At 50.3% G+C, this 18,665-nt stretch overlaps 1 protein-coding gene across 2 annotated transcripts in view; it reads right to left on the reverse strand.

The window, feature by feature from the left end:
• Positions 1-7,453, reverse strand: part of LOC122895882 (mitochondrial import inner membrane translocase subunit TIM16) — a 64,751-nt gene extending 57,298 nt beyond the window's left edge. For both annotated transcript variants that reach the window (XM_044233656.1, XM_044233653.1), the window contains exons 1-4: positions 7,309-7,453; positions 4,967-5,063; positions 3,824-3,898; positions 64-134 (exon numbers count right to left, since the gene is read on the reverse strand). In XM_044233656.1, coding sequence (XP_044089591.1) covers positions 64-134; positions 3,824-3,898; positions 4,967-5,063; positions 7,309-7,368 — 303 coding nt within the window. In that variant the 5' untranslated portion in view covers positions 7,369-7,453. The remainder of the gene's footprint in view (positions 1-63; positions 135-3,823; positions 3,899-4,966; positions 5,064-7,308) is intronic.
• Positions 7,454-18,665: the final 11,212 nt, after the last annotated feature.

Consider the following 18,665-nt stretch of genomic DNA (forward strand, 5'->3'; position numbering starts at 1 on the left):
AGCCAAGGGCCCTGGAGGGTACTGGGAGGGACATCAAGCAGCTCATCCAGCAGCTCCACTCACCGTCCTGTCAGCTGAACCCGTGGCCAGGAGGAAGTCATCAAAGGGAGAGAAGTCCAAGTCTGTGACCAGGTCTGTAGGAAAGCAATGGCTGACACAGGCCTGGCGAGAACTTCCCAGAACTTCGGTTCCAGCCCAATAGGATATCTCCCCAAGGTGAGGAACCACAGCCCGGGATTTCAGAGGTGGGGACAACTCCGCCCACATGGCGGCAGGCTGAATGAAAGTCCACGAGGAAAGTCACACTGGAAATTCCCGCCTGTGATACACATCCCCCAGGATAGGCAAAGAGGCCCTGGCATCAGGAGGTCAGCACGATGACAGGCAGGAAGCTCCTCAAAACCCCAAGCCCCTGCATTTGCCCCAGATCCAGAGCCCAGTGCAGGGCCCGGCCTGCAAACGTGTGAAAGAATGTGAGTGTCAACCCATGAGGGATTCACGATGGGCAGACACCACCCAGCCCTGACAGACCCTCAGCACCGCCCCAGCGAGACACACACGCGTCTCTGCAGACAGAGCGAGAGGTGGGCTGAGTGCGGGGCCTCTCAGGTCAGGGCTCAGGGCAGCTTCATGGAGGAGACGCAGGGAGCCCTGAAGAACATGAAGGACTAGAACAGGTCAGAACATCAGGGACATCAGGGAAGCCGGCATCTGGGTGACACGTGCAAGCTTGGAGTTCTCTGCCCCTCGAGACTGCACCGGGGGGGGTGGGGGGCCACAGTGTATCTGATCCAAGGATGAGCGACCAGCTTCTCTCTTAAGGGAATTAAACCAGGAATTGGGAGGCCTCGTGACAGGGTGCCTCAGGGACTGGCCTGGGTGGGGTGGAGGGCAGCCAGCCGGGAGGGAGCCTTTGGCTCTTTGGCTCCCGTGCCAGGACCCTCCGCAGGCCTGCATGTCCAGCTGCTCCTTTGGTTTTGGAAACTCCCCAGGCCTTCAGCTCTGGAAGCTCTCCTCTAAATCCCTTTTTGGCCAAAGCAAGCTGGAGTTGGTCTCAGTTCTTTGCAACCCAAGAACCAGAGCTGCTCACCTCTGGAAGGCCAGGAGGGGGAGACAGGGACACACAGAGTGAGCCACAGCCCTGAGGGGAAACCCCCATTTCCTGAATCTCAGGAGGAGGGTGAGGAGGTCAGGGCTCAGTGTGGGGGGTGGCAGAGAACTATGAACATTCTGGCCAGGCTTGTGTCACCAGAAGAAGGAGCGGAGCGACTATCTCTGCGGCCTGCCTCTACTGGGGGTCAAGCAAGTCTGCGTTCCTCTCAGGCCACAGCCAGACTCCAGGCATCCCAGCCAGAACAGAAAAGAGAAGGGGCAGATGAAGACAAGCACCCCTTGGGACAGCCCTGGTCTGGATTCCTGGAAGCCCTGCCACCCTGACTGTGGGGTCTGCACAGAACAGGGCAGGGCCCAGCTGGGTGCCGCAGCCAGCATGAGCAAGCTGGCGTCCCCGAGGGAACAAGAACCAGGGACATGGTCAACCTGAGTACCCAGCTGGCTGGCAGGCCTGTGTCCTTTGCATGCATTTATCTCATCAAATCCTCACAGCGACCCCTCAGGATGGCACTGTGGTGTGATCCCCAACAGGGAGGATGAGGACGTGAGCACAGAAGGGGTTTAAGTAACTTGCCCAGAGCCACACAGCTAAGAAAGGACAAGGCTGATGGCTGGGCAGTCAGTCTGGTTTCAGAACCTATACCCTCAGCATAGCACTACGATACCCTTCCCAGGTTGGAGCAAGTCCCCAGCCACCCCACAGCCCAGACCACAGGAACACTCTGAAACACCTCCCAGCCCCCTGCTGCCTGGGCAGCTGGGCTGAAGGGCACCTGGCCCTGAGCCAGGAGGCAGAAGGCACCCCCGAAAGGCAGGGGAGCAACAAGAGGCCAGCCCACTGCACTCTCCCCCCTACTGGCGGCACCTTGGAGGGCAGACTGGTGCCTGCTGCTTCGAAGGCAGGTTCTGAGGAACTAGAGGTGCACCCCATGCAGAGTTCCAGCAAGGCTGTGAATAGCTGAGGCCACAGGGAGCTACACCCGATCAAAAGAGGCCTGGTCCACCTTCTCCTCGAAGGCCCCCCAGTAATGGGGCTTGTTACCCGGCAGGCACCAGCAACCTGGGGCAGCTCCCCGAGGGGTAACATGCATCAAGCATACAGGGCTCGGGGCCGCCTGAGTGGCTTAGTTGTTAGGCGTCTGCCTTCGGCTCAGTTCATGATCCCAGGGTCCTGGGATGGAGCCTCGAATTGGGCTCCCTGCTCCTCAGGGAATCTGCTTCTCCACTGCCTGCCACTCCCCATGCTTATGCTCTGGCTTTCTCTCTCTCTGTCAAATAAATAAATCTTTAAAAAATAACAAAAACTTTCTTCAGGAAGGTGTAAGAATGGATGAGAAAGCAGACGCTTGCCATGCATTACAACAAAGATGAATCTCAGAAGGTTATGCTAAGTGAAAGAAGCCAGATTTGAGAGACTCCACGCAGTATGATTCCATTTATGCGAAACGTCCAGAAAAGGCCGGGCTGTAAAGCAAAAGCTGGCAAACGTTTGCTGCGAAGGGTGAAGCGGTGAATACTTGAGGGCTTGGGGGCCATATGGTCTCCGTCACACCTCCTCAACTCTGTGGTTGCTGGGAGAAAGCAGTCACAGGCTGAATGCCAATGAAGAGGGTGGCTGTGTCCCCAAAAACGCTATTTACAAAGACAGGCAGCTGGCCAGACTTGGCCGTGACAGTAGCTCACAGACCCTGGCCGCAGAGCCAGAAAGTAGATCAGCTGGAGCCCAGGGCTTCGGAGCCGGAGGTGGAAACGGATTAACCGCAAAGGGGCAGGAAGATCCTCTGGGGAATAGTTCTAAAATTGGGTTTTGGATGCCCAATTCTGTCACTTCCATAAGAGTCATTGAGCTCCTCACTCAAAACAAGTCACATCAATGGTACGTAAACGATGCCTCAATAAACTCGTGAAAGGCTTTCAGAAAGAACGAGATGAGAAGGTGTAGATAATCGTGTTTAGCACACCGAGGGCTCTCGACCAGGCTTCACCACGGTTACTTAATTGGCCGCTGTTCTCATCAGCTGGACCCTGACACTGAGCCGCACACTCAGACTGGGGACCTAGGGCCAGCCCTCTTCCTTCCCCGCAGGCAGCCTAGCAGGGGCAGGAATGCAAGCCAAAGGGGCTGGCCTGCAGCCGCAGCAGCAGCTGGACAGGGAGCAAAGAGGCAGCTGGGCCAGGGCTGCCACAGCCCAGGGAGAGCAAGCTGTTCCCTTGGAGCGGGCGGGCTGCCAGGTGGGCTGCCAGTTGCCCCCAGAAGCAGCTGTGGCTCACAAAAGCTCTCTTTGTGAGGCCCCATCTCCAGCCCTGAAGCACAGACGGCCCCCTCCTAGAAGGGTGTTGAGCAGCCTGGCTGAGGAGGAGGCCTGGTGGTGAGGGGTGGTCTCCAGTAGAAGACACAAGGCTAAGAACCCCAGAGGGTTGAGTCTGCCACAGTGCACTCCACGGCATCGGCCTGGAGCCTGGTGCTGGCCAGGCCCATCCCCGTCCTCTCAGGTGGGCGACCTGGAGCACTCAGGTTCTCCTCTCTCTGCCCAAGTGGAATTCTCAACCAGGACCCAGCGTTCCAATGTGGACACTGTACAAAGGCAGAGCAAGGTATAGTAGGAGGGACCTCGCCAGTCATGGGACTGTGGCTTCAGGTGAGTATGAGTCCCTGCACCCAGGGAGGGAGGAGCAAGTTCTAGACTTTTTTGGTCCAGTCTCCACTCACCTGAATGGCAGCCGAGGTAGGTCACCTGTCTCTTGTCCTCTCCTTGGCCTTCCAAAGGCACGATGCCCAGCACACCTGTCAAACACATGTGGGCTTCTGACTTCAGTCCTAATGGGAACTGTCTGCTGCCCAGGGCACCCAAAGGACAGGAGACCCAAAAGCTCAGCCTTAGACCTTCCCAGAGCCTCCACCAATCATAAGACAATATCCCCCTGGACACAGTGATTGATCCAAGATTATTTTATTTTCCTATGAAAGAACATGTGACATCAGATGTTCAGAACATATTGAAGAGATATTTTTCACATTGTAGGTCATATGGGGTCAGCTTAGGGCCACCAGTGGCCAATTTCCCCAGCTTTACTTGAGAAAGAAGCCATCATCCAAGGGCAGCAGAGCTCAAGAACAGGACACAGGTCAGGGCCGATGGCATGTGTGAGCCTCTGGATACGGCTCTGCCCAAAGCCTCTGCATGTCTTATTTACAGCAGCCGAAGAACTACCTGAATTTTGTTTAACTCAGTTTGATGTCCAAGTCATCACTAGTGACCAAAAAGTCCCAACTAACATAGGGGAGCTTTTCAAATCTTGGTGTTCCTATTGACTCCAGACAATCCCAGACCCCCAGATAAGGAACGGCTAGCATATGGGGATAGCTGAGAACAAAGAGGATAGTCCTCTCCTTGTCATCTTGGCCAATCTGTTAAAAACCATAACCAGGGACGCCTGGGTAACACAGTCAGTTAAGCATCTGACATTTGGTTTCGGCTCTGGTCATGATCTCAGGGTCCTGGGATCGAGCTCCATGTTGGACACCATGCTCAGTGTGGAATCTGCTTGACATTCTCTCTCTCCCTCTCCCCCTCCCACTCATACTGTCTGTCTCACTCAAATAAATTAAAAAAAAAAAAAAACCCACAGGCATTGTGGTTTATACAAAGTATGCGTATATAACCGCATCGAAATCAATCCATTTCTGCACACTGACCACTTTGTAGGGGTCTAAGGCCCTGTAGGGTGTTGACCTCTGACCCCCACAAGGAGTCTTCAAGCCTCCAGCCTGAAATGAGTCTGCCCTTCCTCCCCATCCTTATCAGGGTGACAATGTCTAAATGTCCAACCATATCCATGTCCAGCTCCCTACCTGGACGGTCAGAGTTAAATGCAATCAAGTGACAGCTGGATTTGATCTGGTTCCCACATGAGGGTGTGGTTCCTGCTCGAATGTCACTGATCCAGGCCTGAAAATAAAGAAAAGAATTGTGACAGCCAGGTCTCTGCTCATAACTAAAGCAGGGGCTGCACAATTAGAAATGCATTTCTTTGGATCTAACCCTGTGCCCACTCACATACTCCCTTAGGATATGCAATATATTACTGAAATGATAACCTCAATCATAGCGGAGTAATTTGGTCTATTAAATCAGTTCTCTGATAAGGGGGAGAAGACTGTCAGAAGGGAAGCTCTGGATAAATGTAGTCAAGAGGCCAGGGGGTTATTCCTGTTAAAAGGGAGAGAGAAAAGCAGAGAAAGCAGAAGTGAGCACCTAAAACAGAAGACAGACTCAACTTCCTCCAGGGCATGGCCGAAGGCCTCCCCCAAGCACAGGGGTCTCCTTGCAAGCCCCAGGAGAAAACACTCAAGCTCAGAAAGGGGAAGAATCAAGGCCTCTCCATAAGGTCTCACAGAAATGTGAACACTGCACCCCCAAGAGAAGGCAATAATGTTAAAACCCCCACATACAGAGAGGCAAAGGAGCACTCGTTCTGAAACTAAAGATCAGCAAGGTCCAAATGTTTTCTCTGTTGGTATCAAAGCACTGCGTGACACTCATCCCGGCCATCTGAAAACTGAACACCCTTGTTTCCCAACCTACCCACCCACAGTGCACCAGAAACCACCTCTCCCATGCAAGTTTCTATTTCAATTTTTACCTGCGTTATCATCTTGCATTATTTCATGTTTATTGTACAAACAGAGTGATAGGAAATACCTTTAAAAGGAGAACAGATCATCTGTCCTCCCATCTCCCTACCCTAAACTGTTTAAACCTTTCTCTGTAATCCCTGGTCCCATGCTCATCTGTTTACTTTGCTGGACTATGGCCTACCTGGGACAAGCCCCAAAGCCCGTCGAGTATACTCCAGACCCATAAAGGAGTGCTTACTGCACGCAGAAGGATGGTATTAATGCAAATCTGAGCACCTCTCCACCCCTTGCTTTGCTTTCAACCTTTTAGTACAATGGTTCCCCACTGCATTCAGAAACAACCCAACTTCTTCCTGTGGCCCTCGAACTCTACAGGACTGCTCTGGACCATCTGACAGCCTGCTTCCCCATCACTGCCCTCCATCCACCCTGGCCCACTTTCCAGGCTCCTTCCCACCCCACTCTTCTCACAGCTGGCTGCTTCTCACCCTCCTGGCCTCAGCTTAAATGTCACCTTCTCCCTGGAGACTTCCCTGACTACTGTATGGAGATTAACCTCCACGTGGCCATTCATCTCCATCTCCATCCCAGCCCTTCCTGAGTGTTCTTTGGGGCACTTATTAAAACTTGCAACGCCCCTGCAGGCATGTCTGCTTGCTGGATGTCTCCCTCACAAGACTGTTAGCAGTATAGAGGAAGTCAAGTGCTGTGGTGTTCACAGTTGTGGTTCCAGGAGCACACGGAAGTACAGAGGAAATACTGTCCAGAGGATGAAAACTGGGCTTCTGCCCCAGTACCCTGCTGTGCGTTTGCTCCTGATGGGGTTACTAGAGGTCAGCTCCTAAGCCTTCCAAATAATACTGGGAGCAGCAGAGCAGGACTGGCATCATCACCTCTGAAGCACACCCCTCATGAGGCCGGCTGCCCTTCCGGGGGGGTCCGAGGCGTCCCAACACCTGGCTCAGCTCTTCCTCTGGGCTCAACCTCCTCGGGCTTCCCCAGACCCCACCCAACCCTGGCAGCATCACCCCAGTAAGAGAAGAGCGCTCTTGCGCCAGCCCTGAGAGAAGGAAGCGCCAGCGGAAACCCGAGGGAGGGGCGCGCCTCTGCCTGAGGGGCTCCCGCTCTTCGGCTGACACACCCGGACTCGTCAAGGCCAGCGGAGAGCGGCATCTCTCCCATACCCAAGCACCGAGAAGGGCCGACCGGGGCGGCAGGGAGGAGCTGGTGCCAGCAGCGCCCGAGCCGCGGTCCCCGGCGAGGCCGACCGGAAGCCGAGAAGGCAGGCAGCCTTGCAGGCCTCAGGCCTCGGCGTGGCTGGGCGGGCTACACCGCTTCGGGGGTCCCGGGGCGAGGCGGGCGAGCCCGAGGATCGCGGCGCTCACGGAGCGGTCAGAGAGTGACCCGGCCAGGGATCGCCTGATTCTGTCCTCCGAGTGCGACGGAATAGCCGGGCCCGGGCCTGAAGGGGGCGCCCCGGGGCAGACGGGCTCAAGGGTCCCCGAGCGGGGTCCGGGGGAGGGGGAGGGGCGCAGGGACCCGAGGGCAGGGCTTACCTCGCGGCGGGACGGCCGGGCCTCCGTGTGTCGGAACTTGGACACCTTGAAGCGGCTCATGGCGACGAGGACAGCGGCGGGTGCAGCTTCGAGGACCCGGGCGTCGGCTCTCAGGTGCACGGACAGCAGCCGCGACTCCCGCCGCCTTCGGCCCCACCCGCTCGCGGCCGCTCGCGGCCACGCCCAGGCACGCCCCCGGCCAATCCCAGCCCGCTCCGGCCCACCGGGCTCCGCCCCGGGCATTTCTCCCCGGGCGGGAGCGCCGCCTGCTCCGCCCCGCAACCAATCGCCGCGAGGCCGCCAGGCGGGGCCACGCCCCAATGCCGGCGGGCTGGCCGCGCGGGCGGGGAGGTCACGTGCGGCGTGCTGTCCGCCCCCGACCCCGCGGGGCGCGCGCTGGGCCTGGGGGCACAGCCCGGGTTTTGTAGTCCGGCATTTTTCCGGAGGGCGGCTCTCCAGCGTCCGGGGCGCGGCCTACGCCGGGCAGAGAAGGGGCAGAAGTAGACTAGCTCCATTTCGGACACGGGGACCACGCTCTGGACAGAGGAGCCGCTAGCCGCGGTCACACAGATAGCGGGTGGCAGCGGGGAAAGGAAGGGGAGCTCAGGTCTGACGCACATCCCTATCGCTGGGCTTACTCCAGCGCCTCCGCGTCCCACTCCTCCTGCTTAGGCCAGGTGGACTGAGGGCAAGGGCGCGGCCTTCAGCATCCCCGCATTAGGGCATGTCTTGGCGCAGGCCTTGGGCGCCATAGGGCAGGACTGACACCTGCAATGAAAGGAAGTATGATTTAGAGATAAACGGAAAGGCAGAAACCTGAGAGAAATGGAGAATAACTTCCAGAGCGCCGCTGCCCCACCAATGACTCGCTTAGTCCCCAGACAACTCAGGAAGAAAAGAGAACGACTTCATTTCACCTGGGGCCATTCATTCCACAAGCATATTTCTCTTTGCTTTGAAAGCGAACTCCAGAATACGCTTTCTGCTTGAGAACAGGCAGAACACCTGCACAGGCGTGTCTGTAAAAAGGACTTTAATCCGAGGAATGCCAATGATTGCTGCAAAAATTTCCGGAGCCTGTGGCAGAGGAGAGCCTGTCCTGAAGTACCTGCCCACAGGGTGATTCTGAAGAAGTTTGCAGTCGTGGAGGGTACCAGCCGACCCCCAAATGCAAGTTCTTTTTTTCAGTTTTCACAAGTAAACTGTGAAGTCTCAAAGGCTACTTCCTACCTGTATCCTACCCAGTGAGTTAAGAGCGACTTTGATCTCCATAAACTGAAAATAAGAGGCCATGGGACTGGACTGAGGCCTGGAATTTGGAATTCTGAGCAGTCCAGCAGCCACTGGATACAGTTTCTCCAGGGAGCCTACACTTGGAACTCTGGAATTCCAGCAGGGTCCGCAGTGTTGTCTCACAGTTGTGGTGTTTGATTACTGCTGATATTGCTTCTTTTAAAATCAACAACAACAGCAAAAAAAAACTGTGGTTAAAAAAAATTTTTATATATATATATGCACACACATATATATTATTTACAATTTTTAAGTGTACAGTTCAGTAGTATTAGGGACATTCACAGTGTTGGGCAACAGGTATCCAGAACCTTTTCAGGCAACACTGAGACACTGTACTCATCAAACAACAGCTCTTCATTGCTCCTTCCCACCAGCCCCTGGAAACCACCATTCTACTTTCTATTAGTTTGACTACTTTATGTATGCATTCACTTTTTAAGGTTTCATTTTTGAGTACTCTCTACACCCCTATCTACAGGGCTCGAACTCTCAACCCTGAGATCCAGAGTCCCATGCTCCTCTTACTGAGCTAGTCAGAAGCCCCTAGTCTGACTACTTTTGTTATCATGTCATTGGAGTCCTATGTTATTTGTCCTTTATTTTCCTTAGCATAGTATCCTTAGGGTTTTTCCTTTCGTAGCATGTGACAGTATTTCCTGCCCCCCCCCAGCCCCGCCACCTTTTGTTTTCCAAAGCTCTACGCCCAATGGGGGGCTTGAACTAACAACCGGGAGATCAGGAGTCACACACTGCTGTACTGACTGAACCAGCCAGGTTTCTATTATTATCATTATTATTTATTTATTTTTTTTAGTATTTAGTATTTCTGCCATTAATAGACCTCATTTTATTTATCCATCAACAGCCATTTGGGTTCTCTCACCTCTTGGCTATGGTGAATAATGCTGCTATGAACGTAGACATGCAAATCTCTCTTTAAGCCTCTGCTTTCAACTCTTTTGGGTATATATCCAGAAGTGGGTTTACTGAATCACAGAGTACTTATTTTTTTTGAGGTTTCTCCATACCAGATACCGCTTTTAGAATTACAATTATTTTATTTTATTTACTTGATAAACAGACAGTGAGGGAGGGAACGCAAGCAGGGGGAGTGGGAGAGGGAGAAGCAGGCTTCTCGCTGAGCAGGGAGCCCGGTGTGGGGCTTGATCCCAGGACCTTGGGATCATGACCCAAGCCAAAAGCAAATGTTTAATGACTGAGCCACCTAGGCACGCCTATAATTACAGTTTTTTAATTTTTTTTTTAAGATTTATTTATTTATTTGACAGAGAGAGATCACAAGTAGGCAGAGGCAGGCAGAGCAAGAAAGGAGGAGGAAGCAGGCTCTCTGCTTGGCAGAGATGTGGAACTTGATCCCAGGACACTGAGATCATGACCTGAGCTGAAGGCAGAGGCTTAACCCACTGAACTACCCAGGCACCCAATTACAGTTTTTTTTTTAAGATTTTATTTATTTTTTTGACAGAGAGAGAGCACAAGTAGGCAGAGAAGCAGGCAAAGACAGAGGGGGGAAGCAGGCTCTCCGCCAAGCAGAGAGCCCGATGTAGGGCTCGATCCCAGGACCCTGAGATCATGACCCGAGCTGAAGGCAGAGGCCTAACCCACTGAGCCACCCAGGCGCCCCTGGAATTACAATTATTAATAGTTTAATGCCATCTGTTACTATAGATTGTTTAACTCCATGGTATGCAGTAACCTCTTTTTGCATCAACAGTATTTGACTTATAACATCCCAGGAAGGGGACACTCAGACATTATGCATTACAATCACATGTAAATCAACCAAAAAGAAACCAAAACATCCAGGCAAAAAAAGAAAAAAAAAGCAAATCATGAAGAATTTAAAAATCAGTTCCTCAAAAGACATCATCAACAGAATAAAAAGGCAATCTACAGAATGGAAGAAAATATTTCAAATCATATACGTGACTGATAAGGGATTCATACGGAGAATATAACAGAGAATTCCTAAAAGTCAATAACAACAAAAATAAACCACTTAAATTTGGCAAGTTTCTGGGGTCCCTCAGTGGCTCAGTTGGTTAGGCATCTGACTTCCGCTCAGGTCATGATCTCACAGTCTTGGAATCCAGTCCTGCATCGAGCCCCGAGTCTGGCTCCGTGCTCAGGAGGGAATCTTTTTCTCCTTCTCCCTCTGCCCCTCTCCCTGTTCATGCCCCCATCCATATATAAATAAAATATAAATTTTTTTAAAAGATTTTATTTATTTATTTGACAGAGAGAGATTACAAGTAGGCAGAGAGGCAAGTAGAGAGAGAAGGAGGAGGAAGCAGGCTCCCTGCTGAGCAGAGAGCCCGATGCGGGACTCGATCCCAGGACCCCGAGATCGTGACCTGAGCCGAAGGCAGAGGCTTAACTCACTGAGCCATCCAGGCGCCCCTAAAATATAAATTTTTTATTGGCAAAAGTTGGGGCATCTGGGTGGCTCATTTATTAAGCATCTGCCTTTGGCTCAGGTCATGATCGTGGGGTCCTGGGATCCAGCCTCACATGAGACTCGCTGTTCCATGGGAGGCCTGCTTCTCCCTCTCCCACTCTCCCTGCCTATATTCCCTCTCTTGCTGTATCTCTGTCAAATAAATAAATAATTTTTTAAAAAAATTCCCAAAAGTCTTGGATAGACATTGCTCCCAAGAAGATATACCAATGGCCATTAAGGGTATGAAAAGATGCTCAACATCACTAGCCATTAGGGAAATCAAAACTGTTATGATACCACTTCACACCCAACATGATGGCTACTACCAAGAAACAAAACCCCCAGAAAATAACAGGTGTTGGTGAAGATGTAGAGTAATTGGAAACTTTATGCTCTGTTGATGAGAATGTAAAATGATGCAACCACTGTGGAAAACACTACAGTAGTTCCTCAAAGAATTAAAAATAGATTTATCATATGATCCAACAATTCCGGGATGCCTGGGTGGCTCAGTTGTTAAGAGTCTGCCTCCAGCTCGGGTCATGATCCCATGGTCCTGGGGTCGAGCCCCACATTGGGCTCCCTGCTCAGCGGGAAGTCTGCTTCTCCCTCTCCAGCTGCTCCTGCTTTGTGATCCCTCTCCTCTTGCTGTGTCTCTCTTTGTCAAATAAATAAATAAAATATTTTTTTAAAGAGAGATTTTGTCAGAGAGAGAGAGCGAGTACACACAAGCAGGGGGAGCAGCAGGCAGAGGGAGAAGAAGGCTCCCTGCTGAGCCTCCCCCTCATGACCTGAGCCGAAAGCATATGCTTAACGACTGAGCCACCCAGACAACTCCAATTTTTTAAATATAAGTTAACTATGCATCTACAGCAAAGGTTCATGTAAACCTTCCAAATTTGCTTGGTGTCACCTCATTGCTATTCCTGTTTTCTTTTGTTTGAATTTATCATTATGTCAGATAAACCTAAATAGGCAAATCAGGAAAGTCTTTTAACCCTCAGAGGTAACAAATGGACATGTCGTGGGCCAAATCTGGTTCACGGATACATTTTAGTTGGTTCACATTATGTTTTAAAAATTGGGAAATTTCCTGAAAGTGTGGATTTCAGCCACTCTGGAAAAATGGAAAGATTTGGCAATGCTAGGTCCACATCCCCACCTGGCAAAAATGGGCCCACTGAGTATTACCTGCCAAGATTACTGCGTGTTTTTCCATTCACCACACTCCCCCTGATGCCTCAGTTTATCTGCCACTACTCCACACATCCTTTACCTGCCTGGCCTTGGCACCTAGGCTTATGACCTCTGACCTTCTCTCCTGGGAGAGAAATGAACCATGCCCCCAGCTATGTTGAGTCATAGGACTGTATTTCCATAAACTGAGGGTTGATGGAAACCGAGCAGAAGAATGTCAGGTTTCTCATTCCCACAGCCACCAACCCAAGCTCCACAGCAAGAAGAAGGAAGAGACAGAAGAACACCAGGGGCCAGAGCCTGGTTATGTCCCGCATTCCCAGATCCATTCCAGGTGGAGACAGTGATTCTGGTAGAAAGACCTCAGAGCTCTGAGGCTGTTGCAAAATTGAGCGGAAAAAATTGTGAACTGCAAGGTTGAACTGACAGGCTCCAAGATTCCTTGCAGTCCCATGAGTCTAAGAATTACCAGCTTTGTTTCTCTATACTCCTACTGACTCCACTTTGCTATTTGTCTACAAGGACACTGGAAGACCGCTCTCTACCCTAAAGGGCAGTTTATCAAAAGGTGGATCAAATTCCAGCAGAACAAGGATGTCTGGTTAACTTGGGGCCAGGATGATTTCCATTTCACAGGTGCTGTTTCCAAGAGTAATGACGAGCAAACAAGAATTTTGGAATCCAGGGGCGCCTGGGTGGCTCAGTGGGTTAAAGCCTCTGTCTTCGGCTCAGGTCATGATCCTGGGATCCTGGGATCGAGCCTCGCATCTGGCTCTCTGCTCAGCAGGGAGCCTGCTTCCCTTCCTCTCTCTCTGCCTGTCTCTCTGCCTACTTGTGATCTCTGTCTGTCAAATAAACAAATAATCTTAAAAAAAAAGAATTTAGGAATCCATTGTAGTGAAGTCCTCCTTCTAGAAAACAAAACACTTTATGTATTTGAAAGAATATTAGCAGAGAGAAAAGGGCAGCAAGGGAAAAATAGGGAAGAAAAAAAAAGGCACAAGGGGCGCCTGGGTGGCTCAGTGGGTTAAGCCGCTGCCTTCGGCTCAGGTCATGATCTCAGGGACCTGGGATCGAGCCCATCGGGCTCTCTGCTCAGCGGGAAGCCTGCTTCCCTCTCTCTCTCTGCCTGCCTCTCCATCTACTTGTGATTTCTCTCTGTCAAATAAATAAATAAAATCTTTTTTTAAAAAAAAGGCACAAAAACATTGAAAGAACCTCAGGATGCAACCTTATTCTAAACTGTGAGGCTAAAGAAAAGAAGTTTCCCTCTTGATGTTCCCTTAATCTTCTGTGAAGTTAGTGGTTTGCATAAGTCAGAATTTTTGCAAGAGAGCGTTGGATGGATTCAATGACATCAAAAAAATCCTTAGATCTAGTTATCTTCCCTTGAAATGACTGTTTAAGATGCGTGGTAAGGGTGTCTGGATGGCTTAGACTCAGTTGGTTAAGCGTCTGCTTTTGGCTCAGGTCATGACCCTGGGGTCCTGGGATTGAGTTCTGCATCGGACTCCCTGCTCAGCAGGGAGACTGTTTCTTCCTCTCCCTTTGCCTGCTGTTCCCCCACTTGTGCTCACTCTGTGTCAAATAAATACATAAAATCTTTAAAAAAAAAAAAAAAGGGAAAAGCACTTGTAGTTCTCAGCGCAGAAAAAAAAAATATGCAACAAAATACATCTCAAAAATTGGCAAAAACGCTCCATATCCCATCCCAGCATGACAGTGCACCTTGCATTATTATTTTTTGTTTCTCAAATGAAGGCATACCCACACGTTCCTAGGGCTCTGAAGTTTTACTACTCCAAGTGATTTGTTTCGATATTTTAAAGATTTTATTTATTTATTTGAGAGAGAGAGAGAGAGAGGGATCACAAGCAGGGGCAGGGAGTAGAGGGAGAAGCAGACTCCCACTAAGCAGGGAGTCTGATGCAGGACACAATCCCAGGACTCAAGGATCATGACCTGAGCCAAAGGCAAAAGCTTAACCCACTGACCCACCCAGGCGCCCTTGTTTTAATTTTTTACGGTAATGTGAAATGGTTCTAGCATACACAACATTTCATTTTTGTGGTTATAATTTACAACTAAAGGGAATTCTCATGGAAAAGACTGTCATTTTCTAATGTAATGCTTTTCACACTGGAGTTCCCTGACTGCCAGAGGATCCAGAGCTTTATTCTCAGTGTCTGATTTCTTTTTCCTTTAAAAGAATTTCTTTCATTTCTTCGGTTTGTGAAACATTGCTGAAGTTTAAGCCTCTTTTGGGCAGAAGCATATTTAGCTGCGAGCCAGACACCTGTGGTTTATTTAAAGGGTCATTTAGGAAATCATTAGCACAGAGGTCCCACTGGGGAACACACAGGGGACCAAGGCGAGGACAGTTTGTCTCCGTGTTCTGTAGGGAACTGCTCCCACAGCAGAGGTCATTCATGCCTGGCAACATCTGGGTCACACATCCCGTACCCCCTTGGAACTGTCCTATAGTTGCTTGGGGAGGAAAGGAAATGCTGCAATTAGAGAAACAGCTGCTTTTTATTGCCTCTGCAGAGACTGGCTCAGGCTCCTTGGTCTTCCCTGGAAGGGATCCTCACTCGCTTGGGGAGGGGAACTGCCATCCCATCGGGTAGTCATGGACTCAGCTGACTCCACTGCAGACTGGATGGTCAGAGTCTGCAGGAAATCACAGAAAAGACCATACTTAAAACTCCCTACTAGGGGTGCCTATCTGTCTATCTGAAGAGCGTGCGACACTTAATCTTGGGGTTGGGAGTTCGAGCTTCACACTGGGTGTAGAGATTGCTTAAATAAATAAATCAACTTAAGAACAAAACAGAACAAAACAAAACTTCCCTACTAGCTCTCACTGACCTCATTGCCTCAGGAGAGAGGGAAAGGGCGCAGTGGAACAGCGAAATGACAAGTGTGGGGGTGGGGGGGATGCTTGTGAGCCTTGCGTGCCTTTTGCGAGTAACATTTGCTTCTTCTTAAAGCTAAATATTTTGGCTTTAGACTGGAAAAGGGTGGGGAGCAGTGGGTGATGGACACAGGATACATTCTGCCTGGGGCAATGTGCACAGATGTAGCCCGTGTGCTCCTCCCAGTTTTTGGCAACAAGCCTGGGATGGGTCATTTTGTGTCCTGTCACAGTTGAAGTCTTTGGAAGGCAGGGAAACATTTTGCAGGTGGAGTGGTAATAAATACTTGCTCATGCCTTCCTTTTGCTGTGAGGAGCTGAGGACATTCAGTGAGAGAAAGGACTGTAAACTAGCAAGGGCTCTCTGACCAGGAACTATTGATCACAATGACACGAAGGTGCATGATTTAAAGGGAAGAGTTTTGGGTTTTGTTAGGGGGCCCCTGGTGTGGATCTTGGCTCACCCACACACTAGCTCTGTGACCTTGGACGAGTTTTTCATCTTGCACAGCTTATTTTGTTCTGTGCAGGGGATGTGGGGGGAAGGGAGTCCATTTGTACATACAGGAATAGTCTTTGCCTTACCTCACAGGACTGTGATCAAAATAGAAAATATGACAAAGCTCTTTGTGAACTAGAAAGAGAATGTTCTGAACAAAGCTGTATTTTTCAGATCTCTCCATAGCCACCAAGTCTGAAATTGGTCCCACAGAATCTCAAGCATGATGAGTCCAAACAACAGTGACTCATCATCTTTCTCCCCAAACCAGCTCCTTCCCTGGGGTTTTCAGCTTGATGTTAGGGGAACAGAAAGAAGTTTATTTATTGTCCCCCCCCAACCAATTATCCAATCAAGGTAATCTCTGTTGTGAAGATTTCCAGAGCTTTGTTAACTTAACCGTGTTTACTAATTGTGTCATCTCCTGCTTCTCTATCGTGACTACCATGAAGGGGACCTCGTATGGGACCTAGGCTGATTTCACCAGGGCGTCATTCTGGTGGCTTCCCAAAAGCCCATTTTCTTCTCCTTCAGTAGTCACCAGCACCTACTCCATTTCCTGGGAATTCTCTACTTCCTGAGAGGGAATGCAGACTCCCCAGCAATCAGCCTTCCTGCCATCCCCTAAAACAAGAACACATTCCCCCTTTTAGTGTGATTTTTTACTATTAATCATTATGGGGAAATGGAGAGGGGGAGAACTAAAATACCAAAATGTGAGGAAGTTACAAAGCTGACAAGTTTTCATATTAGTGAGGTCTCCGCTGGCTCCTAACTAACACTGAGGTGGTAAATGAAAGTCCTTTCGCGTCTTGTCAACGTTTATTCCTGAAAGTTTTACTTCTCATACAGCACCCTCCCCCACTCTTTCCCCCTAGGTTTTGGGTTCCTTGTGGCCAAGTAACTGTGCCTGAGTTCTGCTTGGTATTCTCAGTGGTTAGCACAGGCCCTGGCACATAGGGCTAAGATATATTGAGCACTTACTACGGGCTAAATACCGTATGAAGACTTCATGTGGATTATCTACTCATTCCTCAGACGATCCTTCGAGGCAGTTACCATTATGTCCCCATTTTAGAGAAAGGAAACTGAGGCACAGGGAGGTAAAGGAAGTTGCCCAAGAACACACAGCTGATAAGTGGCAGAGCTGGGATTCATTCCCAAGCACTCTGTCTCCAGGGCCCATACTCTTAACCACTATGCTGAAGATATTTAAATATTGGTTGAACATATTAAATAAACTCTTATCTCCACCTCTCATGTTATGACCACCTCTGCCTTGTTTCTCTAAAATGCCTCCTCTCTAGGTTCCTTAGCCCAAACTCTCAACTACTCCTTACATTTTACAGTAGTCTTGTAACTTTTTCATTAGACCTGTGGTTTTTATTTTTAAGATTTTACTGATTCACTTGAGAGAGAGAGAGTGAGAGAGCACAAGCGAGGAGTGGGGAGAAGTAGAGGGAGAAGGAGAAGCAGACTCCCCGCTGAGCAGGGGCACTGTGGCACTGTCCCAGGTGCCCCAAGCCAGTGTTGTTGTTTTTAAGATTTAATTTATTTATTTGACAGAGAGAGAGATCACAAGTAGGCAGAGAGGCAGGCAGAGAGAGAGAGAAGAGGAAGCAGGCTCTTCACTGAGCAGACAGTCCGATGCGGGGCTCAATCCCAGGACCCTGAGATCATGACCTGAGCTGAAGGCAGAGGTTCAGCCCACTGAGCCACCCGGTGCCCTGGGACCAGTGGTTTTTAAAACTTCTTTGAAACTCAGAACCTGTGGAGAATCTTATCAATGAAAGCTATGGCTATCACCCAGATTAACATCCACATCCACAAAAATTTGGGTATAATGGGCAGAACAGGCAAGGAGCATACATCATCTTAAACTCACCAGGGAACCCTCAGTTTCCCTTCTTATTGTTTGCAGGTGGCAGTTGGGGGTGTGTGTGTAAGTTGAAATTCCCTGGTAAGGCTTACTAGACCAGGTTTACCTGTCTAGCCTCATCTCCAGTCACACACCCCAAGTTTAAGGCTTAAACCTACTGACCAACCCCTTTCACACCTCTAAGACATCTGCTTTTGAAGTTCCTTCTCCTTGGAACACTTTCCCCCTCCACCCCTACCTGACGCACTTGCCATCGAAGTCCAGCTGGAATGTTACCTCTCAGATGCCTTCCCTAACACTCCAGGCCCTCCAATTTGTTTCAAAAACTCGTCGCCTCTAACATTGTTTATATCTATGACAGCACTGATCGTGTTATGTTAATTGCTAAGGACCTTGTTTCCCTCGATTCATCATTTGCTCCCCCAGAGCAGGGACGGCATGTTCATTCATCGTCAGAACCCCCCCCAGTAGTCTAGAAGAACGTGCGTGACACACAGTAGATGCTCACAAGGTTTATTACATTGGTTTGTGCGGGGCTCGGCTCTCCCTCCGCGACTGGCAAGTTCATTACAGATTTGGAGGAAACCAACACGCTTAGGACAGAACCGAGTGGTCCAAGTCCGCCCACTGAGGAATCCGCCAGAGAGAAAGTGAGCCTGAGGTCCGGCTTTGGAAGTAGGGCAGAGGCCCCGCGCGCTCCCGCCGGCACAAAGTGAGTAACACTCACGCAAGATGTTGAGTTTCGGATCTGGAGGAGGAAGACGCGCACAGCATGCTGGGATCTGCGCGACTGACAGCCGCACTGCACGGCGGGATTTGTAGTCCCGCCCTTCACCGGGACACTGGGAAATGACACCTGGCTACTCTCAAATGTTTTTACACAGATAAGGTACAGTCTTGGCCATACAGCACAGAATGATGAGGTTCTTTAGGGCCAGTATACCTAGTTGCACTCTTCAGAGTAAATCTCATTTCGGCGTTGGCTACCAGAAAGGCGCATTGGAGTGCTGCTGCACGTGCGCAACGCAGGCGTCCGGGCGTGCGCGCGCATCGGGCCCCGCCTCCGGAAGTGCTGTCTCTGCGGCCGCTCACTGTCCTCGCTACGCCTCCT

Source organism: Neovison vison, chromosome 14, assembly GCF_020171115.1.
Source record: "Neovison vison isolate M4711 chromosome 14, ASM_NN_V1, whole genome shotgun sequence".
In the NCBI taxonomy this organism is placed as follows: domain Eukaryota; kingdom Metazoa; phylum Chordata; class Mammalia; order Carnivora; family Mustelidae; genus Neogale; species Neogale vison.